At 38.3% G+C, this 27,502-nt stretch overlaps 1 protein-coding gene across 16 annotated transcripts in view; it reads left to right on the forward strand.

Moving 5' to 3' along the window:
- PWWP3B (PWWP domain containing 3B) overlaps window positions 1–22,682 on the forward strand; it is a 41,284-nt gene extending 18,602 nt beyond the window's left edge. For 4 of the 16 annotated variants that reach the window (XM_054472328.1, XM_054472322.1, XM_054472326.1 and 1 more), the window contains 3 exons: window positions 15,373–15,504; window positions 17,720–17,905; window positions 18,959–22,682. In XM_054472328.1, the coding sequence (XP_054328303.1) occupies window positions 19,173–21,254 (2,082 nt within the window). In that variant the 5' untranslated portion in view covers window positions 15,373–15,504; window positions 17,720–17,905; window positions 18,959–19,172 and the 3' untranslated portion in view covers window positions 21,255–22,682. Of the gene's footprint in view, window positions 1–5,772; window positions 5,936–9,413; window positions 9,470–10,591; window positions 15,505–17,719; window positions 17,906–18,958 lie in introns of those variants that run through there. The other 12 variants (XM_054472334.1, XM_054472333.1, XM_054472330.1 and 9 more) reach the window with 5 other exon arrangements.
- Window positions 22,683–27,502: the final 4,820 nt, after the last annotated feature.

Here is a 27,502-nt window from a genome sequence, read left to right on the forward strand (position 1 = left end):
TTTGGGCAAAAATTATGTCTTTCTGATTGGTGAGCCTGGGTGCCTAAAGAAGGGAACAGAGTCCTGAGGTTTATACTAGAAATTATTCTTATAGGATAAACTAGAAAAGCACCAGAGATAGGGAGTGGTTTTTAGAAGTGGGACTAGCCTCGGAGAAGAGAGGTGAGAGGAAATTTGTCTGACAAGTGTTAGGACCCAGGAGGCAAGGGTCAGTATAGATAGGATAGATGGATGAGTCTCGCTTGGATGACGTGACTGTGAGAGTTCTGCTCATAGCCTCAGGGTCAACCAACTTGTTGTCAGGACCCTGGAGCTGAATGGCTTTCCTCTCTGTTGACCTTTGGCTCAGCCTGGAAGTACAGGAAAAGCAGAAGCTTGTTCCAGGCAAACCAACACTCCCACCTCTAAAGCGTTGGGGGTTGTTAGAGAGCCCTTTCCCAAAAAGCCTGACACCCGTGTCTTTAGTCCGGCGGCCATGCTAGTCGCTTTTAAGTGGCCAACAGGTGCCTGGTATTTAGCCCCCAAATTCTAAGGAAAAATAGGACAGAATAGCAAGAGAAAGGGGTCCAATGGTACTCACTGCTTAGTGATAGGCGGTAGTCCCGTCGTGGTTGCCAAGATGTGTCCAGAGTTGGTTTCTTCTGGTGGGTTCCTGGTCTCACTGACTTCAAGAATGAAGCCGTGGTCCTTCACAGTGAGTGTTACAGCTCTTAAATGTGGCATGGACCCAAAGAGTCAGCAGAAGCAAGATTTATTGTGAAGAGTGAAAGAACAAAGCTTCCACAGTGTGGAAGGGGACCCAAGCAGGTTGCCGCTGCTGGCTGTTGTGGCCAGCTTTTATTCCCTTATTTGTCCCCGTCCACATCCTGCTGATTGGTCCATTTTACAGAGTGCTGATTGGTTCATTTTACAGAGTTCTGATTGGTACATTTACAATCCTTTAGCTAGACACAGAGCACTGATTGGTGCATTTTTACAGATTGCTGATTGGTGCATTTACAATTGTCTAGCTAGACACAGAGAGTTGATTGGTGCATTTACAATCCTCTAGCTAGACAGAAAAGTTCTCCAAGTCCCCACTCAACCCAGGAAGTCCAGCTGGCTTCATCTCTCAGTGGCAGGAATAATTTTTGTCCTGTCCTGGTTTTTTTTCTATGGGTGTCTCAGAGAATGGTGTGGTTAAGGGAGGACTCCTTTTTTCTTTAAATTCCCCAGGGCAAACCCCAGATGGGTCTTCCTTCTTGCTTGTTTATGCCAGGAAGAACTCTGAAGTTTACTCTATCTACTGGAACATGCAGAGTGCAGTAGAGGTTTATTTGTCTATGCACTGTAATGATGGGGTTGTGAGGTCCTCGTCAAACTTGTTTCCATTTTATTCCTTTAAAAAATGTTTCCCATTCCATCATCCTGTGTCTTGACTCCTAATAGTTTTATTTATTGGCATGTGTAAGTTTTGCCTGGGAATATCTACACATTGCCTGGGAAGTATAAAATCTCCAATGTGGCAGGTTTATCCCTTTGTCCCTCTAAGTCACTAGTTGGTAATTTTTCTTTTAATTCATATACATTTTACCAGGGATTATGGAGTTTCTTTGACCCTGGCAGTGAATCACTAAATCTGGCTTACCTTTTTCTATACTTGGGTTGCTCATTATTACTAAGGTTTTCCTGATGTTCTTCCTCTTCAGGTGGGCTGATATTCAGCCAGTTGACATTAATAGGATTGAACTCTTTTTTTACAGTGAGTTTCAATTGTTACTTGTCTGTGCTTCTGCCTTGGGGGTCATTGAATATTTTGAATATCTATGAAGTGTCTAAGAGTCCTTGCTTTACCAATGTCTGTGGCCTCCTCATTGTCTTTGGGAGTGTTCTAACTGGACTGTTTATACTCATTATATGGACCTTATGCACTAAAATAATGACATTTATTTATTCAATGACCACTCTGTTTCCCTGTCATATGTTACTCAGCTTCTGCTTTTAACTGGGTACATATTCTTAACTAGATCATTATCTCCAGATTGTAGCATTTTGTTTTCTACTTCTTTCTTCCTCCTTATTTCCTTCCTTCCTTCCTTCCTTCCTGTCTTTCCACTCATATGGTTTAGTGGCATGTGAGAACTTCAGTGTGGTTAGAGACTCTGCCAATGGGGATAAATTTCATGTACTGTACAATGCTGATGTCATCTGGTTTCTTGACATATGTCCTGTGCTAACTAACTCTCAATGAAAGAGATAATTAATGAAGACATGTATTTTTAAAGAGTTATATAACTGCATCAAAAGTCAGGTGTTGTAGTTGCCCCCCATGTTTTAAAGCAATTCAGAAGCACAAGTTAATAAAAATTAATAAAAGAGATCAAAATAATTTACATTTTTCACATATTATTTCTACACTACAGAGGGTATTTTTAAACATATCTTGTGGAACCCACAGCCTTCTTTGGCAATCATTGATTCAAAGTACAAATCAAAATCCCTATATGTATCCGGATTACTCTCACAGTAAAATACAAATGTCTTGTATTGGTCGTATTCTGATTGAATGACTTTTTAAGACTCCCGTTTAAAGAGGTATAGTTTAAATAGAGTTAAATTCACTCTTTTAGATGTACAGTTTGATGAGCTTTGAGAAACATATACCATCATGTAACTACCAATACAGACAAGCTGTATAACCTTTCCTTTACTCCAAAATGTTCCTTCCTGCCCCATTGTAGTCAATCCATATCTCTGTCAGTTCCTGACAATCACTGATTTGATTTCTGTCCCTATAGTTTTTCATTTTCCAGAATGTCATACAAATGGAATCGTAAAGTATATAGCCTTTTACATCTGGCTTCTTTCACTTAGCGTATTTTTAAAATATTCACCAATGTTGTTGCATATATCAGTAATTTATTCCTTAATGTAGCCAAGAGGTATTCTATCATATGGATGTTCTACAATTTGAGTATCCAATCACCAGTAGATTTGGAATTTTTGGCAATTATGATTAAAGTTGTTAAACATTCTAGAATAGGTCTTTGTGTGTACATAAATTTTTATTTCTCTTGAGTAAATACTCAGGAATGGGATTTCTTGGTTGTATGGTAGGTATGTGCTTAACTACATTAGAAATTGTCAAACTGTTTTCTAAAGTAGCTGTGACATTTTGCATTTCCACCAGCAATGTATGAGAGTTCCAGTTGATACACATCATTGCTAGAAGTCGATACTGTCAGGATTTGATTTTATTTTTAAAATTAGCTAGTCTTTTTTTTTCAAATTTGAACTTTCTTTTTTTTTCTTATTATTATACTTTTAAGTTTTAGGGTACATGTGCACAATGTGCAGGTTTGTTACATATGTATACATGTGACATGTTGGTGTGCTGTAAACATTAACTCGTCATTTAGCATTAGGTATATCTCCTAATGCTATCCCTCCTCCCTCCCCCCACCATACAACAGTCCCCCTGGTGTGTGATGTTCCCCTTCCTGTGTCCATGTGTTCTCATTGTTCAATTCCCACCTATGAGTGAGAACATACAGTGTTTGGTTTTTTGTCCTTGTGATAGTTTGCTGAGAATGATGGTTTCCAGTTTCATCCATGTCCCTACAAAGGACATGAACTCATCATTTTTTATGGCTGCATAGTATTCCATGGTGTATATGTGCCACATTTCCTTAATCCAGTCTATCATTGTTGGACATTTAGGTTGGTTCCAAGTCTTTGCTATTGTGAATAGTGCCGCTATAAACGTACGTGTGCATGTGTCTTTATAGCAGCATGATTTATAATCCTTTGGGTGTATACCCAGTAATGGGATGGCTGGGTCAAACGGTATTTCTAGTTCTAGATCCCTGAGGAATCCCCACACTGACTTCCACAATGGTTGAACTAGTTTACAGTCCCACCAACAGTGTAAAAGCGTTCCTATTTCTCCACATCCTCTCCAGCACCTGTTGTTTCCTGACTTTTTAATGATCGCCATTCTAACTGGTGTGAGATGGTATCTCATTGTGGTTTTGATTTGCATTTCTCTGATGGCCAGTGATGATGAGCATTTTTTCGTGTGTTATTTGGCTGCATAAATGTCTTCTTTTGAGAAGTGTCTGTTCATATCCTTCGCCCACTTTTTGATGGGGTTGTTTGTTTTTTTCTTGTAAATTTGTTTGAGTTCATTGTGGATTCTGGATATTAGCCCTTTGTCAGATGAGTAGATTGCAAAAATTTTCTCCCATTTTGTAGGTTGCCTGTTCGCTCTGATGGTAGTTTCTTTTGCTGTGCAGAAGCTCTTTAGTTTAATGAGATCCCATTTGTCAATTTTGGCTTTTGTTGCCATTGCTTTTGATGTTTTAGACATGAAGTCCTTGCCCATGCCTATGCCCTGAATGGTATTGCCTAGGTTTTCTTCTAGGGTTTTTATGGTTTTAGGTCTAACATTTAAGCCTTTAATCCATCTTGAATTAATTTTTGTATAAGGTGTAAGGAAGGGATCCAGTTTCAGCTTTCTACATATGGCTAGTCAGTTTTCCCAGTACCATTTATTAAATAGGGAATCCTTTCCCCATTGCTTGTTTTTGTCAGGTTTGTCAAAGATCAGATAGTTGTAGATATGTGGCATTATTTCTGAGGGCTCTGTTCTGTTCCATTGGTCTATATCTCTGTTTTGGTATCAGTACCACACTGTTTTGGTTACTGTAGCCTTGTAGTATAGTTTGAAGTCAGGTAGCGTGATGCCTCCAGCTTTGTTCTTTTGGCTTAGGATTGACTTGGTGATGCGGGCTCTTTTTTGGTTCCATATGAACTTTAAAGTAGTTTTTTCTAATTCTGTGAAGAAAGTCATTGGTAGCTTGATGGGGATGACATTGAAATTATAATTCACCTTGGGCAGTATGGCCGTTTTCATGATATTGATTCTTCCTACCCATGAGCATGGAATGTTCTTCCATTTGTTTGTGTCCTCTTTTATTTCATTGAGCAGTGGTTTGTAGTTCTCCTTGAAGAGGTCCTTCACATCCCTTGTAAGTTGGATTCCTAGGTATTTTATTCCCTTTGAAGCAATTGTGAATGGGAGTTCACTCACGATTTGGCTCTCTGTTTGTCTGTTATTGGTGTATAAGAATGCCTGTGATTTTTGCACATTGATTTTGTATCCTGAGACTTTGCTGAAGTTGCTTATCAGCTTGAGGATATTTTGGGCTGAGACGATGGAGTTTTCTAGATATACAATCATGTCATCTGCAAACAGGGACAATTTGACTTCCTCTTTTCCTAATTGAATACCCTTTATTTCTTTCTCCTGCATGATTGCCCCAGCCAGAACTTCCAACACTATGTTGAATAGGAGTGGTGAGAGAGGGCATCCCTGTCTTGTGCCAGTTTTCAAAGGGAATGCTTCCAGTTTTTGCCCATTCAGTATGATATTGGCTGTGGGTTTGTCATAGATAGCTCTCATTATTTTGAGATACGTCCCATCAATACCTAATTTATTGAGAGTTTTTAGCATGAAGGGTTGTTGAATTTTGTCAAAGGCCTTTTCTGCATCTATTGAGATAATCATGTGGTTTTTGTCATTGGCTCTGTTTATATGTTGGATTACATTTATTGATTTGCATATGTTGAACCAGCCTTGCATCCCAGGGATGAAGCCCACTTGATCATGGTGGATAAGCTTTTTGATGTGCTGCTGGATTTGTTTTGCCAGTATTTTATTGAGGATTTTTGCATCAGTGCTCATCAAGGATATTGGTCTAAAATTCTCTTTTTTTGTTGTGTTTCTGCCAGGCTTTGGTATCAGGATGATGCTGGTCTCATAAAATGAGTTAAGTAGGATTCCCTCTTTTTCTATTGATTGGAATAGTTTCAGAAGGAATGGTACCAGCTCCTCTTTGTACCTCTGTTGGAATTCGGCTGTGAATCCATCTGGTCCTGGACTTTTTTTTGGTTGGTAAGCTATTGATTATTGCCACAATTTCAGAGCCTGTTATTGATCTATTCAGAGATTCAACTTCTTCCTGGTTTAGTCTTGGGAGGATGTATGTGTTGAGGAATTTATCCATTTCTTCTAGATTTTCTAGTTTATTTGCATAGAGGGGTTTATAGTATTCTCTGATGGTAGTTTGTATTTCTGTGGGATTGGTGGTGATATCCCCTTTATCATTTTTTATTGCGTCTATTTGATTCTTCTCTTTTTTCTTTATTAGTCTTGCTAGCGGTCTATCAATGTTGTTGATCTTTTCAAAAAAGCAGCTCCTGGATTCATTAATTTTTTGAAGGGTTTTTTGTGTCTCTATTTCCTTCAGTTCTGCTCTGATCTTAGTTATTTCTTGCCTTCTGCTAGCTTTTGAATATATTTGCTCTTGCTTCTCTAGTTCTTTTAATTGTGATGTTAGGGTGTCAATTTTAGATCTTTCCTGCTTTCTCTTGTGGGCATTTAGTGCTATAAATTTCCCTCTACACACTGCTTTGAATGTGTCCCAGAGATTCTGGTATGTTGTGTCTTTGTTCTCGTTGGTTTCAAAGAACATCTTTATTTCTGCCGTCATTTCATTATTTACCCAGTAGTCATTCAGGAGCAGGTTGTTCAGTTTCCATGTAGTTGAGTGGTTTTGAGTGAGTTTCTTAATCCTGAGTTCCAGTTCGATTGCACTGTGGTCTGAGAGACAGTTTGTTATAATTTCTGTTCTTTTACATTTGCTGAGGAGTGCTTTACTTCCAACTATGTGGTCAATTTTGGAGTAGGTGTGGTGTGGTGCTGAAAAGAATGTATATTCTGTTCATTTGGGGTGCAGAGTTCTGTAGATGTCTTTTAGGTCCACTTGGTGCAGAGCTGAGTTCAATTCCTGGGTATTGTTAACTTTCTGTCTCATTGATCTGTCTAATGTTGACAGTGGGGTGTTAAAGTCTCCCATTATTATTGTGTGGGAGTTCTAAGTCTCTTTGTAGGTCACTAAGGACTTGCTTTATGAATCTGGGTGCTCCTGTATTGGGTGCATATATATTTAGGATAGTTAGCTCTTCTTGTTGAATTGATCCCTTTACCATTATATAATGGCCTTCTTTGTCTCTTTTGATCTTTGTTGGTTTAAAGTCTGTTTTATCAGAGACTAGGATTGCAACCCCTGCCTTTTTTTGTTTTCTGTTTGCTTGGTAGATCTTCCTCCATCCCTTTATTTTGAGCCTATGTGTGTCTCTGCAAGTGAGATTGGTTCCTGAATACAGCACACTGACGGGTCTTGACTCTTTATCCAATTTGCCAGTCTGTGTCTTTTAATTGGAGCATTTAGCCCATTTACATTTAAGGTTAATATAGTTATGTGTGAATTTGATCCTGTCATTATGATGTTAGCTGGTTATTTTGCTCGTTAGTTGATGCAGTTTCTTCCTAGCCTTGATGGTCTTTACAATTTGGCATGTTTTTGCAGTGCCTGGTACTGGTTGTTCCTTTCCATGTTTAGTGCTTCCTTCAGGAGCTCTTTTAGGGCAGGCCTGGTGGTGACAAAATCTCTCAGCATTTGCTTGTCTGTTAAGTATTTTATTTCTCCTTCACTTATGAAGCTTAGTTTGATTGGATATGAGATTCTGGATTGAAAACTCTTTTCTTTAAGAATGTTGAATGTTGGCCCCCACTCTCTTCTGGCTTATACAGTTTCTGCCGAGAGATCGGCTGTTAGTCTGATGGGCTTCCCTTTGTGGGTAACCTGACCTTTCTCTGTGGCTGCCCTTAACATTTATTTCCTTCATTTCAACTTTGGTGAATCTGACAGTTATGTGTCTTGGAGTTGCTCTTCTCGAGGAGTATCTTTGTGGCGTTCTCTGTATTTCCTGAATTTGAATGTTGGCCGCCTTGGTAGATTGGGGAAGTTCTCCTGGATAATATCCTGCAGAGTGTTTTCCAACTTGGTTCCATTCTCCCTGTCACTTTCAGGTACACCAATCAGACGTAGATTTGGTCTTTTCACATAGTCCCATATTTCTTGGAGGCTTTTTTCATTTCTTTTTATTCTTTTTTCTCTAAACTTCTCTTCTTGCTTCATTTCATTCATTTCATCTTCCATCGCTGATACCCTTTCTTCCAGTTGATTGCATTGGCTACTGAGGCTTGTGCATTCGTCATGTAGCTCTTGTGCCTTGGTTTTCCACTGCATCAGGTCCTTTAAGGACTTCTCTGCATTGGTTATTCTAGTTATCCATTCGTCTAATTTTTTTTTGAACTTTTAACTTCTTTGCTATTGGTTCGAATTTCCTCCTGTAGCTCGGAGTAGTTTGATCGTCTGAAGCCTTCTTCTCTCAACTCATCAAAGTCATTCTCCGTCCAGCTTTGTTCCGTTGCTGGTGAGGAGCTGTGTTCCTTTGGAGGAGGACAGGTGCTCTGATTTTTAGAGTTTCCAGTTTTTCTGCTCTGTTTTTTTCCCATCTTTGTGGTTTTATCTACCTTTGGTCTTTGATGATGGTGATGTACAGATGGATTTTTGGTGTGTATGTCCTTTCTGTTTGTTAGTTTTCCTTCTAACAGACAGGACCCTCAGCTGCAGGTCTGTTGGAGTTTGCTAGAGGTCCACTCCAGGCCCTGTTTGCCCTGATATCAGCAGCGGTGGCTGCAGAACAGCGGATATTGGTGAACCGTAGATGCTGCTGCCTGATTGTTCCTCTGGAAGTTTTGTCTCAGAGCAGTAACCGGCCGTGTGAGGTGTCAGTCTGCCCCTACTGGGGGTACCTCCCAGTTAGGCTACTTGGGGGTCAGGGACCCACTTGAGGAGGCAGTCTGCCCATTCTCAGATCTCAAGCTGTGTGCTGGGAGAACCACTACTCTCTTCAAAGCTGTCAGAGAGGGACATTTGTCTCATTGTGGTTTTACTTGCATATCCTCAATTACTAATGATGTTGAGCATATTTTCATGTGTTCACTTGCTATTCATATGTCTTTTCTGATGAAATGTCTGTTTAAATTGTCTATTTTCATTGGGTTAGTCAATAATCATCTTATTATTGAATTTTGAGAGTTGTTTATATATTTTGGATAAAAGTCCTTCATCACATAGGTGTTTTGCAAGTATTGTCTCCCAATCTGGGTTTTCTTTTCATGTTATGTTTTGAAAAGAAATTGTTTTCAAGTCCAATTTATTAATTTTTTATGGTTTATGCCTTTTAAATCCTAATAAATCTTTGCCTAGCCCAAAATCTTAAATATTTTCTACTTTTTTTTTACAAGTTATAATTTTTAGTTTTATATTTAGGTCGCTAACCCATTTTGAGTAATTTTGTATATCTTCTTAGCTGAGGGGTCAGGAAGAATATTTTGGTATGTGATGTCCAGATGTTCCAGTACCATTTGTTAAAAAGACCACCATTTCTTCATTTAATTACCTTTGTCCAAAATCTGTTGGCTATATTTGATGGTCTGTTTGCATTCTATTGATCTGTAGGTCAATCCTATGTCAATAAGAAGAAGCTGTCTTGATTACCGTAGCCTTGAAATCAGGTAGTATGAATCTTCTAACTTTTGTATTTTTTTTCTCAAAATTTATCTGGCTGTTCTGGTTCCTTTGCTTTTTCCACATACATTTTGGAGTTAGCTTCTCAGTTTCTATGAAAAACCTACTGGGATTTTGATTGAGATTGCAATAATTCTACAGAAATGGGGAGATACAACATCCTAAAAATTAGTATTTCAGTTCTTCAGTCAAAGAACATGGTATATTTCTCTATTTATTTAGGTCTTATTTAATTTATCTCATCAGTGTGTTGAAGTCTTCAGCATACAAATCTTGTACATACTTATCCTCCCTTAGTATTTCCCAGTTTTTGATGATATTACAAATGGTACTCTTTAAAATTTGAAATTCCAAATTTTATTGTGTAGAAATAAAATAAATTATTTTATATTGACTTTATGTCTGGCATTATTATTAAAGTTACTTATTAGGTCTCACAGCTTCATAGTTTTTTTTTTTGGTAGATCCATTGGGATTTTCTACATACATCATCTTGTCTGTAAATGCAATTTTACTTCTTCCCTTCCAATCCATATGCAATGTATTTATTTTTCAGGCCTTATTGTATTGACTAGGATTACCAGTGTAATGCTAAATAAAAGTGGTGAAAGCAAACATCCTTGCCTTGTTTCTGATTTTAGGGGAAAGCATTCTGTGGTTTACCATATGATGTTAATCATAGGCTTTTTATTTTTTGTTTTTTTGTAGATGCCTTTAATCGGGTTGAGGAAGATCCATTAAACTCTTACTATGCTAAATGTCTTTTATCATTATTTGTAGAATGTTGTTAATGCTTTTTCTGTAAATATTGAGATGATTTTTTTTCTCCATTTTAGTCTGTTGATATGGTGAATAATATTAATTGATTGATTTGCAAATGTTGAACCATCCATAAACTCCATTTTGTCATAATGTATTATTCTTTTTCCTTATCATCAGCTTTGATTAATAGCATTTCGTTAAGGACTTCTGTGTCTATGTTTATGAGAGATATTGATCTGAAGTTTTCTTTATTTGTTATTTTCTAATTTGGGTATCAGGTTAATGCTGGTATTATAAAATATGTTGAAGAGTTTTTCCTCCTTTCCTCACTTAATTGTCATCTGGCTTGCATAACTTATATTATTTGTGCTTCAGTTGGAGCCTGGAGTGCTACAAGATTTTTTTCAATGATTTTCCACTGTAAATTTTCAGTAGTCTCTTCATACTTGTGCCACCAGCAGAGGGTCTCTCTTCTTACTCTTGTTCACATGACAGCAGTTGACTGCTGTTATTATCAGGTGCTAGGCTCATGGTGAGATAGGAAGTACTGTCTGTTGTCCTGTCTAGCCACAGCCTTAGCGGGGCTTTATGAACATGGACCTTTAGGGTGAGGCTTTCTCATCATTCTTTCCTCTCCCCATGGCAGCTAACCTCTGATTTGTATATGTGGTTGATCTTTGGTCAGATATATTTTCTTGCCTCTTTCTCAGGCTGCTTTTCATTCATTTAAGAACTGGGTTAGAGAGGGTTTCCTCCAGGGCAGAGGTTTTTCCCTTCTACTTCTCCCCAAGCAGCAATGGATCTCTGCCTTTGTCCTGGAAATTAGGGGGTTTCCTATCTCTCCCTCCCAGGCAAGTAAGTTTTGCTTCTACCCTTCCACCAGAAGCAAGGGATTTTTGCCTGGGTTCAGGAGAGGGTTTGCTGCTTCTCCTCTAGTGTCTTAAGGCTTTGCTTCTCATGACAGAAAGGTTCTGTGGGGTTGTATGTCTGTCCCCCAGCAACAGCTGATTACCTTCTGCTTACCAGAACCAGTGACGTGGACTCTTTTAGGTCTCCTGCTTTGTCCTGAGTCATTTTTCTGAGCTTCTGGTTAAAGACTGTGAAAAAGAACTTGGCAGTAAGTGTGTAAGTGTTGGGGTTCCAGATATTCCAAACTGACAAAGCTAACCCATGCTTTATTTGTAAAAGTTCATTAAAATTTCAGCTTGTATGACCGTCACTTCTGTCTCCATGCTTGGACAGAGGTTCATATGTTTTGTCTTTCTTTAAAGGGGCTGATTACCCTTTGGAATTCACTTTAACTCAGTTCCCTGATAGGCTCAAGGAAAGTTATGATTTCATAGGTTATCTAGAGATTTATCATTATTAAGTTATGAATGACATTCTCTTACAGCTTTTTATATCCTAAGTGGAAGTGCAACTGGTGCTTTTGAAAAAATATATGTATGGGTCTTATTTGGGGAATTTCTGTTATTAAATATGCTTTAGGAAGAAGCAGATGCTTTCTAAGGCATACTTGCAAAGACTTGCTTTTTATATAATGGTCATTACTACATTTTTTCATTTAAATTTTTATTATTTGTATTGCTATACAGTAAAATCATACTTTAAAGTATAATACACTATACTTGACCATTTTTTGTATAGAGTTCTCTGGATTTTAACATATATAAAGATTCATATAACCACCACCACAGTCAGAAAAGTTTCATCACCCTCACAACTTCCTTGGCTTGTCCTTTTATAGCCACACCCTTCCCCACCTGTAACACCTGGCAACACTGATCTTTTCACCACAGCTATACGTCTTTTTGAAAATGTCATATAAATGAAATCATAAGGTATTGTAAACACACCCTAGGTGACCCACCCCTTATATAATCTCCATGGTAAGAAAACACTTTTGGCTTCTATCGTCATTGTCATTATTAATAATAATACTAATGTTATACAGCGTGAGTTGGTTATGGCCCTCTCTTCCAGGAAATAACCATCTAATTATTAAATAAGATCATATGTCAAGTGCTTGAGAACATTGCCTGGCATATAGAAAACTTGTATAGGTATTAGATATTATTATATCTGTAATGTTATCTATCTTTATCATAAAAATATTAATAGTGCAGTATTAGCATTTGCTATTATTGGTTATCATTTTTCTCCACCTCCTTCTACAAATTGGTGAAATAGAAAATATTGCTCATGGAATTAATCTTTTCCTTTGCATTTCATTTTGAAAATGGTGCCATAGTATAGCATTTCCTGCTTTATGTGCAATCTAGAAAATATCCAAAATAAAGCAAAACAAATTTTAACATAATTATCATACTCTGTGGGCATTTGTTTTTTTCCAAACATGTGAAATGAAGGCAGAATGAAAAATACTGCATTATAAAATATATAATAAAATAAATCTCATCATTTAAATAAAGCCATATATATATTGGCCTGATAATCCTCTTTAGATCATGTATTAATACCTTGAAAGCATTGAAAGGATTAATTGTATGATAAGAATTATGTTATTTTCATTGTAATTTTTTTTTTTTTTGAGACAGAGTCTTGCTTTGTCACCCAGGCTGTAGTGCAGTGGTGCTATCTTGGCTCACTGCAAGCTCTGCCTCCTGGGTTCACGCCATTCTCCTGCCTCAGCCTCCCGAGTAGCTGGGACTACAGGCGCCCACCACCAAGCCCGGCTATTTTTTTTTTTTTGTATTTTTAGTAGAGACGGGGTTTTACCATGTTAGCCAGAATGGTCTTGATCTCCTGACCTTGTGATCCACCTGTCTCAGCCTCCCAAAGTGCTGGGATTACAGGCGTGAGCCACCGAGCCTGGCCTTTTCATTGTAATTTGTATAAGATCAACTATTTTGTTCTAGTACTAGAAAAAAAGACTGGAAAACAGAGAGGCTTTGGTAAGATAGAAGTTCTTACTTCTTAAGAATGTTCCACTAACTTAAAGAGATTGGAATGAGGTGATCCCATTATTGAGTGGCTTAGGGTCACACGTCCCTAGTGAGTTGCATCCTTTTCCGAAGTGACTTTATGGTCCAGAAAGGCTGCCTGAACTGTCTCTATCATGATCAAATTCTGGGAAGCAAGAGAAAGTGGGAAAGTGGAAAAAAAAAAAAAGCCCAAGCTGGTTATTTATCCCCCTTTAGAGATGCCTTCTCTAGAATCTTCACAGCAATTTCTGCTTGCGTTCTTTGGCAAGAAATTCCATCACATGACCATGGCTTGCAGTGAGGGAGTCTGGGAAAGACAATATTTTAGGAGATTAAACTGCCACCTTCAATACAACTGGTGTTCTGCTAATGAGGAAGAATGCAAAGAGTGGATCTTCGGTGAGCAACTAGAAGTTTCTGTCTCATTCATTACAAATATGATATACGATTGTAAAAAAAAAACAAAAAAACAAAAAAAGATTGTAAGGGAAAATTTCCTGTGACAGAGAGAACGCTACATGTTTGTCAACCTCTGTCTCATTTTTCTCCTGGGGTCACAAGGAGATTACATTACCCAGCCTCTATGCCAGTTGGGGCTCCATGCCTAAATTCTGGTTAGTGGACTGTTAACTAGCAGTGATGTTTGCCAGACCTGACCACTAAAACCTTCCATATGGCCCTCCATCCTCCCTCTTGTTTAGGCTGTTAGCTAGATGCAAAGAATGTAATGAAGGTCTTTAAGACCCAAGTAGATGATAGAGCCACAGGATGGAAGAAGATTGGGTCTCTTAATGACTGCTTAGAACAGAGAAACTTGTCCCTATTTGGCCACGTGATGCCTTACGTTGAACCTTGACATCAGCAAAATAAACTTTTGGGGGATTGAACCCCTGAGATTTAGGGGTTGTTTATAGCACAAAGCATTATATACTCTAATTATTAGAGTCCCCAGTAATACACCAGCCTAGAGATGGCTTTCATTGATTTATTGGTATTTTTATTTTAATATTAATGCTTATATAAAGGTGAATGTTAAAATTGTAATTATATATATATAAGTAATACTACATATTATATGATACAGAGGCCAAATAAAATACTTTATTCCCCAAATCATTACTAGTGATAATTACAATTGACTTTCTGAGTTAAATCAGAAATCTATACTTAAATTTAACATAGAATTTTGATGAACAGAATGTACAAAGTATATTTCAGACCTGTAAATAAAGACATAAATTTTAAAAAATTAATTCCCCTCACATTGAATCACCCAAGTGAAAACAACAAAACATAAGAAACAGAATTGTCGGCCGGGCACGGTGGCTCACACCTGTAATCCCAGCACTTTGGAAGGCCAAGGCAGGCGGATCATGAGGTCAGGAGATCGAGACCATCCCGGCTAACACGGTGAAACCCCGTCTCTACTAAAAATACAAAAAATTAGCCGGGCGTGGTGGCGGGCACCTGTATTCCCAGCTACTTGGGAGGCTGAGGCAGGAGAATGGCGTGAACCCGGGAGGTGGAGCTTGCAGTGAGCCGAGATTGCGCCACTGCACTCCAGCCTGGGCGACAGAGCGAGACTCCATCTCAAAAAAAAATAAAATAAAATAAAATAAAAAATAAAAAGAAAAAGAAACAGAATTGTCAATTATTGATGACGGCATATGAAATGAGTGCTTTCCTGGTAAGCCAATGATTTTAACATCTAGCAAGAAATAATCACATATGTGAAGAAATCTCTGAAACTTTCCTGAAGGGTTTTAGAGAAGAACTGAATAAAAGTAGAGACATACCATGTCCTGGAAACAGAAAGAAAAAAAAAAGAATTATAAAGAAATAAAGTCTCCCTCAAATAATGTACAGTTTTTGTGTAATCTAAATCAATATCTTTAGCGGTCTATTTTAATGGACTTGACCAGCTGGGTCTAAAATTCACCTATGGGGTTAAGATGCCAGAGATGGCAAGAAAAAAATATGTAAGGAATATTAGTAACTGGGTTTTGATTATATGATAAAGTGATTTGCTACCTCTTTTCTTCAAGAAATGGCACACCCTAAGGGTTTGAATAGAAATTAAGCACACTTGTTGACATTTCACTTAAAAGTTTTTTAAAAATGAACATTCCTGCAGTTCAACACTTCAGCGGTTTCTCTTGGCAATTCCCCCTCCCCTGATTCAGGGAGGGGCTTTCTGTTCTTCATACAGCCAGGGGGCGGACCCTCCTCTGAGCCTCTAGGAAAGGAGCTGTGCCTGGCCAGTCTTGGGGGAGGAGCTGCATTTCACCAGGTTGCAGCTGACAAGAAGCTTCAAGGTAATGGCTGTCTCAAAGCTACTTAATTTCTAGTGACTTCTCAGGATCTTAGAGTAAAGATAAGAAAAATAGGGATGGCAGTCTTGCAGTGGTGGGAAAGGTGTGTGGTTTTGAGAATTGCTGGCATTTTGAAGGAGTTAATCCTCTGGAATTTTTGTATCTTCCAATGCTTTACAAGTCCACAGTGGGAGAAGGGGTGATCAGATTACAGCCTCTAAATTAAGGCTTCAGTGCAGCATGACCGTTCCTGCTAATTTATTGAGTTGGTATCCCTTGTTTATATTGTTAGACACTCCGTTATTGTTTGAATGTTTAGGCATTTATTAATTTGCACAGAAAAATAACTTAGAAATATTTGACAGTATGGGGGGAAATACACCTATAAGTTGATTGATACATAAAAAGACTGTATGTGTCACATGTACATGAGTGAAAAAGGGATCAAACAGGTAGTTGAGTGAAGGTACTTTCACATAATATATGCATGTATATATGTGATTTTTAAAATCTGGAGGAAAATAATCTCTCATGTTAACAGCATTTCTGTGTGACCAGGTCACCATTTTAATATTATTTTTTAACCTATTTCAGCATCTTTAGACTAGATTACTCAGTGATTATTTTTATAATCATGAAAGAAAAATGAAGCTGAAACAGCATACCCCTTTTGTTTCAAATACATTAACACACATAGACACACAAAGACATGCTCCCATATCCCCCCTGTCTTCTGCCAATAGTGGAAATTTTCCTGGACTTGATCAAGTGGGTAGCATAGTTGCTGTGTCAATTACAGCCCTGCATGTGTCCTCCCTGAAGTTTATTCTTTCAGATCACAGATACCAGCGTGGTCAGGAAGAGCCATTTTTCTGTATCATCTAAGTTTAAGAGTGAGAAACAGAGGATTTGGTTTATTTCTATATGCAGTTTTCAAAATATTATATGGCATGGTACATCTATACAATGAAATACTATGCATTTGGCAAATGCCTGAGAAACAGTATAAGGTGAAAAAAAATATATAATAGCACATACTATATGTTCTAACTTAAGAATAAATATGTATGTTAGTATACCTATGTATATTTACTACATACAAATCAGGAAAAACATATCTATGAAAGTTTTAACAAGATTACTTGCATAGTTGTAGAGACAGGGATGGCTTTACCATTTTCTACTTTTTAAAATTATTAATATATATTTATCTGGGGTTTGTTACATCTTCAGGGAAATATTGAGATAAAATGCTACAGGCTTGGGGGAAAACCTCATTTAAAGTCATTTATGTCAAATTATGTGGAAAATATTTAGGTGAATGATGTTCAAGCTATGCTCTTGAGTGGGATCTGAAGCTGGTTTCAAATTTTCAAATGAGATACATTTATCTTTATATGTAAAAAAAATTCTAGAAATACATATAGTAAATATTGATAGTGGTTATTTGTCTAGAGTTGTACTTTATTTTGCATATACTTTTTTGCATCTTCTCAATTTTTAATAAGCTTCTGGATGTTTTCATAATCAGAAACACTGTAGTTGAAGACATTATGATCTGGTTAGAATCCCACACAACAAAACCTTTAAATTTAACATAGAAAATTCTAGAAGTCTGAGAAGACTCCTGGCTAGCTGGATGTAGTCCTTATGGAATAAGGATAGAAACTACATCTGATAGTGAGTAAAGTCCCCTTCAACTCATGAGCAGTTCTGGTTGTCATCATAAGAGGGCACTAGACAGATTTTCTGAATTTTCTCCAGCCAACCATTGTTATGAAGTAGACAAATGAAGCAATGAATCTATTTTGTATTAGTAAACTATGAGACAGCATGTAATTGCAATTGCATTGAAAAAAAATTGTATGTGTAAAGAAGAAAAATTCTACATGATAACTGATGTGAGCATTCAAACAAAATCTACATTCTGACTCATAGTATACACAAGACAATTGTTACTTCTTTTTTGCCTATCTCCACTCCACCATACTTTTCTTCAGAGATGATTTCAACATAAACTAAATAGCATAAATTTATCCCAGAGAGCATTTCAAATTATAAAAATAAGAAGGAAAATAAACATGGCATCTACATCATGGATGAAATTTTGCCTCATTCCTATGTTTTAGAATGACATGCCTGTTAAAGTTTAGGTAGGGAAAATTCTTGTCACTTTTCCCATTTCATTGGTTTTATTCCCTGCCTTCCTTTTGAACAGCATAGGTTAATATCAGAGATGCACATGACCTGGGCAATCTGCATGTGATGCCAGCCAAGCCCTGGAAAGACCGTGCAACCACAGAAGTGCTGAGCTGGGTAAAGGCCCTGCTGGACAAGCAGCTGGAGTGAGAATCAAGACAGCCAGACCACAGAACCAGACCCACCAGGATCCACATGACAGTGGGTAAGACTCTTCCCATTTCATAAAACATTTCATGGTAGAAACATGTTGAGAACTTGGAGAATAATGTATTTTGCCTCCTGCTCTACAGCCATCCTAGCATTTTAAATTAAAAGCCATATTTCATGTTAGAATCATGTTAGGTTGATGATTTGGGGGTACAATTCATTTTGCTCCCTGTTCTGCAGCCATGACACTTTATAATTAAAAGTCGTAACTTCTAGTTTGGAGAATCATCTCACTTTTTAAACCATTATGAAGAAATCACGCAAGAGGCTATTCAGGTGTCTCCCTGAGGTTCAGGCCAATGGCCTGACTCTCCAATCCTTTATAATGATCCTATCCAAGAAGTTGTCATAGCAGTAATTCTGAATCTCTGCCTTCTAAAATTATGCTTTTAGAAGAGTCATTGTATTTTTGTCTGGATCCAGGAGATACAGACCCTGTTGTTTTTGTCTGCCTGCTCCAGGTGAACAGTGGAGCACTTGCAGCTTAAAAAATACAAAGCTGTGTTTTCAACTAGAACATTGCTCCTCAAAGAGTTCTTTTTAAACATGTAGCATTAGAGGCACTTGAGAACTTTTTAGAAATACAAACTTTTGAGCACAAGCCAAACCTTCTGAATAAAACTCTCATGATGGGGCCTAGAAATATAAGTCCTTCAGATGATTCTGACACATGTTAAGTTTGGAGACCCACTGCTATAAGTATGAAATTAGGGACACAAAAGTACCAAAGTATGTAATTACATAAATAGAGTTCCTGACATCCCATCACAAGCTCTCCCGCCTCTGCTGCCATGTACATACATTCACTCCTTAGTAAGCATGTTCAATAATGAGGGCAAGTTCTTCAATCTGAGGTATTATAAACCAACTTTTCTGGTTTTTGTCCACCCCTCCCCCCCGCAATCTTACATTATGCTGCCTCCTCTGTCTCATGCCCCACTGCGCATTGTTCTTTTATCTCTTCTCCATTTGTAATTGCTCACCTCCTGTTTTGGCGAAATAGTCGTATTTGCTGATACTTTTCTTCTTTTCCTTTTCCCTATTTCAGTATCTTCCGGTATCGTCCTATTCAAACAACGTGTTCAAGCATCCTTGGAAAATTGAGGTGGAGAACAGGCCACACAAGCTGTAAACCCTTTGTAGTCATAAGACGAAAGAGGCTTTGTTAAGAGTATTGTTTTGGGTAGAACTTGCATTAGCAGTGACAAAGACAGCCACCTCAACCTTTAGCAATAACCCTTGACACACAAATATAAACCATAATGGAGTCTGAGTATGTCCTATGCAACTGGAAAGACCAGTTATGGCCAGCAAAAGTTTTGTCCAGATCTGAAACTTCATCAAACAGTAAGAGGAAAAAGGCATTTTCTCTAGAAGTTCAAATACTCTCACTAGATGAAAAAATTAAATTGGACAGCACAGAAACAAAGATCCTAAATAAATCTCAAATTGAAGCCATTGCTGCCTCATTAGGACTACAGTCAGAGGACAGTGCTCCACCTACAGAGGAAACTGCCTATGGAAGATCACTAAAAGTGGCACTGGGTATTCTGAATGAGAGAATAAATTTGAGTCAAGCAAGCACTTCAGATGAAGAGGAGATCACTATGCTGTCTCAAAATGTACCACAAAAACAGTCTGATTCACCCCCTCATAAAAAATACCGGAAGGATGAAGGCGACTTACCAGGGTGTCTTGAGGAAAGTGAAAACTCACCATGCTTGTTAGCACATTCAGAGAGTGATGATTCCCTGTATGATGATAAATCACAAGCGCACACAATGGTTGATACTATTCCAAGTGAAGTGGAAACAAAGTCATTACAAAACTCTAGCTGGTGCGAGACTTTCCCTTCACTTTCAGAAGATAGTGATGAAAAAGAGAACAAGAATAAGATTGATATCTCAGCAGTTATGTCTGTGCATTCTGCAGTGAAAGAGGAAAGTGCACGTGTTAAAGATGAAAAGTTTGCTCCACCTGTGTCATCAGATATCCTCATTATGCCCAAAGCTTTGAAAGAAGAGGGCCAGGATACCTGCCCAGAGACCCTGGCTGTTCCCTCTGAATGCTCTGCTTTCTCAGAGAATATTGAGGATCCTGGAGAGGGTCCCTCAAATCCATGCTTAGATACCAGCCAGAATCAAACTTCCGTGGAATCAGAGATGAGGACTGCAGCATGCCCTGGGAGTTGTTCCAGGGAATGTGAGGTTTCATTTAGTGCCTCTAACCCTGTCTGGGATTATTCACGTCTTATGAGTAGTGAAAGAAATTTTCAGAGACTGGATTTTGAAGAACTTGAGGAAGAAGGTCAAGCCTCTGACAAGTCATTGCTTCCAAGTCGCATTAATCTTTCTCTATTAGATGATGATGAGGAAGATGAAGAACTTCCACGCTTCATTTTACATTATGAGACACGTCCATTTGAAACAGGAATGATAGTCTGGTTTAAATATCAGAAATATCCATTTTGGCCAGCAGTGATAAAAAGTATCAGACGAAAAGAGAGGAAAGCAAGTGTGCTTTTTGTTGAGGCAAACATGAATTCTGAAAAGAAGGGCATTAGAGTAAATTTTAGAAGATTAAAGAAATTTGATTGTAAAGAGAAACAAATGCTAGTGGACAAAGCCAGGGAGGATTATAGTGAGAGTATTGACTGGTGCATCTCATTAATTTGTGACTACAGAGTTAGAATAGGTTGTGGTTCTTTCACAGGCTCTTTGCTTGAGTATTATGCTGCTGATATTAGTTACCCAGTTAGGAAAGAAATAAAACAGGATACTTTCAGGAACAAATTTCCAAAGCTGCATAATGAAGATGCCAGGGAACCGATGGCTGTGACTTCCCAGACCAAGAAAATGTCCTTCCAAAAAATTCTCCCTGACCGGATGAAGGCTGCTCGGGACCGAGCCAACAAGAACCTGGTGGACTTCATTGTGAATGCAAAGGGAACAGAGAACCATCTTCTGGCCATTGTAAATGGCACAAAAGGATCCAGATGGCTGAAATCATTTTTGAATGCAAATAGGTTCACACCCTGTATTGAAACATACTTTGAGGATGAAGATCAGTTGGATGAAGTGGTGAAATATTTACAAGAAGTCTACAATCAAATAGATCAAATAATGCCAACTTGGATAAAAGAAGATAAAATTAAATTTATCCTAGAAGTTCTTCTGCCAGAAGCAATTATTTGTTCAATTTCTGCTGTTGATGGGTTAGATTACGAGGCAGCTGAAGCAAAGTATCTAAAAGGACCATGTCTAGGCTACAGGGAAAGAGAATTATTTGATGCAAAAATAATATATGAAAAGAGACGAAAACCACCAACAAATGAAGCTCACTAAATGTGCTGAAAGTTGAAACCATGACAGGGAGCTCTTATAGATACTAGTTGAAAAAAATCTCTGAACAATTCTCTCTAATACATATTTTCTGCAAATGGGAGCATGGATAATGTGTTCACTTTTTTTTGAGATCTCTAGGATCTGTGGTTATAATTACATCTTTATTTCCTTTGCTTGCGCTTCTTCAAAGTTAATTTTGTCAACATATTTCAGCAGTTCTGCTTTCCCATACATTTTTAGAAAGCATAATTCCTAAATGATTTTGAAGGGAAAGTACTATTTTGTTTTATGACACTTTTGAGTCTATGCTGTATTGTTAAATATATTGTGCACAATTATTTTAATGTTAAAATTGCACTGGTGTTAGATATTAACGAAGATGATTGGAAAAAAGTCTAAAAGATACATCATTTCTATATTCCTTGCTTAATTTTTATAAAATATTGGGTTTTCCCTTAAGATAGTTGAAATATTTTTCTTGCCATGCCTATTTATTTTTGCAAAAAAAAATCTGCTATATAGAACCAAAGATAGATTTGCTTTGCTATATATTATAACTATACTTGCCTTTGCAATAAAACAACTTGTAATTCAAAAATGAAGATTATCTGCATGTAGTATTTATGTGTGTGAATAACATCTTGGCATGCAGAAAATAATACTGGCTGCTTTGAACAGGATTGTTCATTCTACACTTCCCTGAAATTCCATTTTTGGGAGTGTCTATCCTTCAATGGCTGAATAGTTCCTTAAATCAGACAAGCTCCTGGCTATCTTCATAACCAACAGTGAGTGGATCTTAATATAGCTGTCTGACCACATGTGGAAGGCAGCTAGACTTATTGTATTTACAGCCTGGCCACTCTAGACATATGAATCCAGGCTGACTGCTTAAGTGCCCATCTCGTTTGATATAAACTGTAGAAAAGGCAAGCACTTTGTTCTGAGTCTTTTATCTCCAAATACATAGTTGTCTCAAACCAAGCAAGCTTTATCAAAATGGCTTATTTGTAGAATAGTTCCAATGATATAAATGCCAACTGGCAAGTCATTCCAAACTTCTTGAAGGAGTAGATGAACCAGAATCTGAGAATTTGGAAATAGGTCACAGAAAAAGCCTCCATCTGGCTAAATATGACAATTATCTGAGTATGGTTAAATATATACAATAAAAAGTCTGAAGCCAATGAGTTGTTTATTCTAACTTGAAATATATTTTTATGAGAATAAATGTTAGAAAAGTTAGTTTATTTTAAAAATCTGCCATGAAAGGAAATTCTAAGGGCTTAACATGAAACTGTCTGCATTTCTACCTGTTAGACAATGGTCACTCTTGGGCTCTTGTTATACAGTCACATGGCTACACGTTTATGTAAAGTTTGCAAAAGTTTGGTGTTTTGGTTTATAATAAAACTGTTGTATTATTCACCTTGGATTTTTACTTCATCCTACTTGAAATCTTGCAGCTACATAAGTGGTGTTTCTCCAAATTTAATACACACACACACACACACACACACAATTTATATATATGATTTATTTGGAATTTTTGGTTCTTGTAGTTACCATCATTTTAACACTTGCTATAAGTTATCATTCTAAATAAGTATTCCCTTTCATGTTGATTTTGTATTACTTTAATAGAAAGCCTACCGAATTTTATAAGCTGCATGTCCCACAAAACCTTCTCTGGACCCTGACTAAAAAAGACCAAGACTTGTTGGACATACAGCCTCTATCAATCCACATACCTTCCCCATTGCCCTAAGAAGTAACTTACAACAAACCATCATCACACTGTATGTGGATTTTATACCCTCGATAAAACACACTTTATTTGCTCTATAATTAGTCCATTTTCACTCTGCTGATAAAGACATACCAGAGACTGGGCATTTTACAAAAGAAAGAGGTTTAACGGACTTATAGTTCCACATGGCTGGGTGGGGCCTCACAATCATGGCAGAAGGCAAGGAGGAGCAAGTCACGTCTTACATGGATGGCAGCAGGCAAAGAGAGAGAGAACTCATGCAGGGGAGTTCCTCTTTATAAAACAATCAGAATTCATGAGACTTATACACTATCACAAGAACAGCATGGGAAAGACATACCCCCCATGATTCAATTATTTCCCACTGGGTCCCTCCCATAACACATGGGAATTCAAGATGAGATTTGGGTTTGGACAAAGCCAGTCCATATTATTCCACCCCTGGCCCATCCCAAATCTCATGTCCTCACATTTCAAAACCAATCATGCCTTCCCAACAGTCCTCCAAAGTCTTAACTCATTTCAGCATTAACTCAAAAGCACTGCACACCGCATGGGTATCCTGGGCTGCACACAGCATGAAGACCCTGGGCCTGGCCCCTGAAACCACTTTTTTCTCCTAAGCCTTTGAGCCTGTGATGGGAGGGGCTGCTGTGAAGACCTCTAACATGTCCTGGAGACATTGTCCCCATTGTCTTGGGGATTAACATTCTGCTCCTCGTTACTTATGCAAATTTCTGCAGCTGGCTCGGATTTCTCCTCAGAAAATGGAATTTTTTTTTCTATTGCATTGTCTGGCTGCAAATTTTATGAACTTTTATGCTCTGCTTCCCTTATGAAACTGAATGCCTTCAACAGCACCCAAGTCACCTCTTGAATGCTTTGCTGGTTAGAAATTTCTTCCACTAGATACCCTAAATCATCCCTCTCAAGTTCAAGGTTCCACAAATCTCTAGGGCAGGAGCAAATTGCCACCAGTCTCTTTGCTAAAACATAACAAGAGTCACCTTTGCTCCAGTTCCAAACAAGTTTCTCATCTCCATCTGAGACCACAGCCTGGATTTCATTGTTTATATCATTATCAGCATTTTGGTCAAAGCCATTCAACAAGTCTAGGGAGTTTCAAAGTTTTCCACATTTTCCTGTCTTCTTATGAGCCCTCCAAACTGTTCCAACATCTGCCTGTTACCCATTTCCAAAGTTGCTTCCACATTTTCAGGTATCTACAGCATCACCCCACTGTACTGGTGCCAATTTACTGTATTAGTCTGTTTTCACACTGCTGATAAAGACATACCAGAGACTGGGCAATTTACAAAAGAAAGAAGTTTAATGGACTTCCTGTTCCATATGGCTGTGGGGGACCTCACAATCATGGCAGAAGGCAAAGAGGAGCAAGTCACATCTTACATGGATGGCAGCAGGCAAAGAGAGAACTCTTTGCTGGGGAGTTCCTCTTTATAAAATGATCAGATCTCATGAGACTTCACTATCACAAGAACAACTTGGAAAAGACTTCCCCCCCATGATTCAGTTATCTCCCACTGGGTCCCTCCCACAACACATGGGAATTAAAAATGAGATTTGGGTGGGGACACAGCCAAACCATATCAATAATATTGTGTCCCTCTGATTCCAATATAATACCCACCTTTAGTCCTCTCAGTGGAGCTATCTCTGTCTCCTGGTTCTAATATTTTCATTATTACCTCATTCATTCTTTCATAGCATTGTGAGTCAGGAGAGCAAGTGACCTGTGGTTAAAGCTCTGCTCCGAGGGTAAATTTCAGGCACTATAGAAAGGAGATGTTACTTCTGTGATCCAGATGAAAATCCAATTTCTAAGATGAGTAGGATGCACTACATCATCATAGTGAGAAACATTCATTAACTTTGTGCACAGACTCCCTGTACTTGAAAACCAGAGCCCACGTTTCCTCATATTTGGGAGTTCCCAAGTGTCTGTTTGGTTTGTGGTAAAGATTGGACACCTGATCCCTCTTAAGATGTCATTTATCTTGAGGCATAGTGAAGTAAGGGAGGAATGCCTCAAACATGCATCCATTCTCCTCTTTGAATGAACCATTGAATGGCATTTGAGATGTGAAAATGGATGAATTTGGCTTCCAACACATTGTGGACTCAGATCCCTTTCAGCCTGAGTAGCTGTTAAGGCAACTCTAAGATTGCCCTAAGCTGGATCTCTAATGTAGGTTTGTGTGTGTGATCGGAGAGCCTGACTTGTTATCCACCCTAACCCACTGGGTTAAGGAAACCCTCATCTTTTCTAGTCATAAGGCAGACTGCTGAATATCAGGCCCAGATTCTAATCTGGCCCAGGTCTACAGAGCTGCAAGAACACCACATACATAATGCTTACAGATTTAGATAGATCTGTCGATCAATAGATAGATGATGATGATGATAGATAGATAGATAGATAGATAGATACATACATACATACATACATACATACATAGAAATAAAGATATCCTGATAAGGAAAGAATAAAACCATGAATCTGGTAATAGCCAAGTGTAAGAATAAATCCCCTCAACACTCAGCCTAGCAGAAGCAGCCCCCTTAAACCCATGCTACTGTAGAGCAGCCTCCTTGTTCCTGGAGACAAGCCAATAACTTCATCTAAGACACCTACCTCAAAAGAAATTGCTTGTGTCAATATCCAGCACTGACATTTTTAATTGCTTCCAACCCATGACAAAAGTAAGTTGTTACACAGCACAAGGAGCAAGATACGATCTCTAAACAGGTGGAAAATACCTTGTATTTAGAAGGGAATACAGGAACTAGCTAATATGCATTAGCATCAGCTAGGATAATATATGTTGGAACGGATTTTGAGGTTGTAAAACTAACAAGGAAAGGGAGCAGAATATGCAATCATAGGGGGAAACTTATTGGCATGGGATCACACACCTGTTATTCAGAGTTCACTGACTTGGAGCTGGCCTAATATGCTGCTAGAGTGTCATCTTTAAGCCTTGACCATGACAGCCCACTCAAACTTTCTTGCCAGAGTACTGAGGAATTGGTGAGAAGGTCAAATGAAGTGGCAGTATTAGAAGTGACTTATTGAGTGAGACAAGAGGACCTATCTCTGAACTATTTTCCCTAAGAGGGCAGAGAAGATATTTTGATAAGGAATGTGTTGATGAGGAGGAACACTAACATTTTTTAGAAGCTTGATGTTGGCTCTCCTTTGCAAATCATGGTTGGAAGTAAACTATGTTGCAGTGGAGATGATAAGATTCCAAAATGGTAGGGCCCAGGTGACAGCATGAAACCTCAGGGGCATGGTAGGTGTCATTACCATAATGGAAAGCAAGGTCAGAGTGGAGTCTGGCTAACTTGACTGACAGAAATGTCAGAAGCTGTGACAATGCCTTATAGATAGTAGTATTCCAGGGCTAGATATACAGACAGCTGGCTGATGTATTACTTCTTTTGTACAAAAATAAAAGATGTGACTTTGGGAGGCTGAGGTGGGCGATCGCAAGGTCAGGAGATTGAGACCATCCTGGCTAACATGGTGAAACCCCATCTCTACTAAAAATACAAAAAATTAGCTGGGAGTGGTTGTGGGCTCCTATAGTCCCAGCTACTTGGGAGGCTGAGGCAGGAGAATTGCTTGAACCCAGGAGACGGAGGTTGCAGTGAGCTGAGAACATGCCATTCCACTCCATCCTGGGCGACAGAGAGAGACTCCATCTCAAATAAATAAATAAATAAATAAATAAATAAATAAATAAATAAAGATGTGGCCTGGCAAGCCAAAGTCTGATGTTAGCAGCTGCAGTGGAAAATTATGGCTCCCCACCAACTTTGCAGATCTGCTGTGCAAATTGCCCTGCTACTCAAGCCATATGACTCAGCATAACTGATAATGCTTAAGGTATATATGGTGGTTAAGGATGAAGTATCTAGCCATTATACGGGTGCTATAACACAGAATTCTGAGGTTCTGAAGAAAACCCATATCTCCTGTAAACTACTTGCCATTTAAAAACATACTCTCATATGCTATTAAGGCATAATAGAAATAGAGTGCCTAATTAAGAGATAGCAAGTGACAATATGACACGAGCTGCCCGTCATAAGTTGTACATTTAGATTCACCAGGTGATAAGGTCTGACAGGGTAAACAGCAATTCACCCCATGACGGAAATGCCATATATGAGATCCAGCGTGAGAAGGCATCAATAAATCAGCAGATTACACAAAATTGCCATGACATTGACCATTGTTGCAACGCCCCCTCTCAAAACACTTCTGTGACCATGGGTTAGGAGGTTATCTATGACCAACTGATGGAAGAGGAAAATATCAAGCTGAATGCACAGATGTCAGCATTACAGATAGCTGTAAATGTACTGCTCCTACACTTTAGCCTCAGTTGGAGTAGCCCTGAAGATTAGTGTTGAAGGAGAAACTCTTAGTTGACAAAGCTGTGAACAG

Source organism: Pongo pygmaeus, chromosome X (assembly GCF_028885625.2).
Source record: "Pongo pygmaeus isolate AG05252 chromosome X, NHGRI_mPonPyg2-v2.0_pri, whole genome shotgun sequence".
Taxonomy (NCBI): domain Eukaryota; kingdom Metazoa; phylum Chordata; class Mammalia; order Primates; family Hominidae; genus Pongo; species Pongo pygmaeus.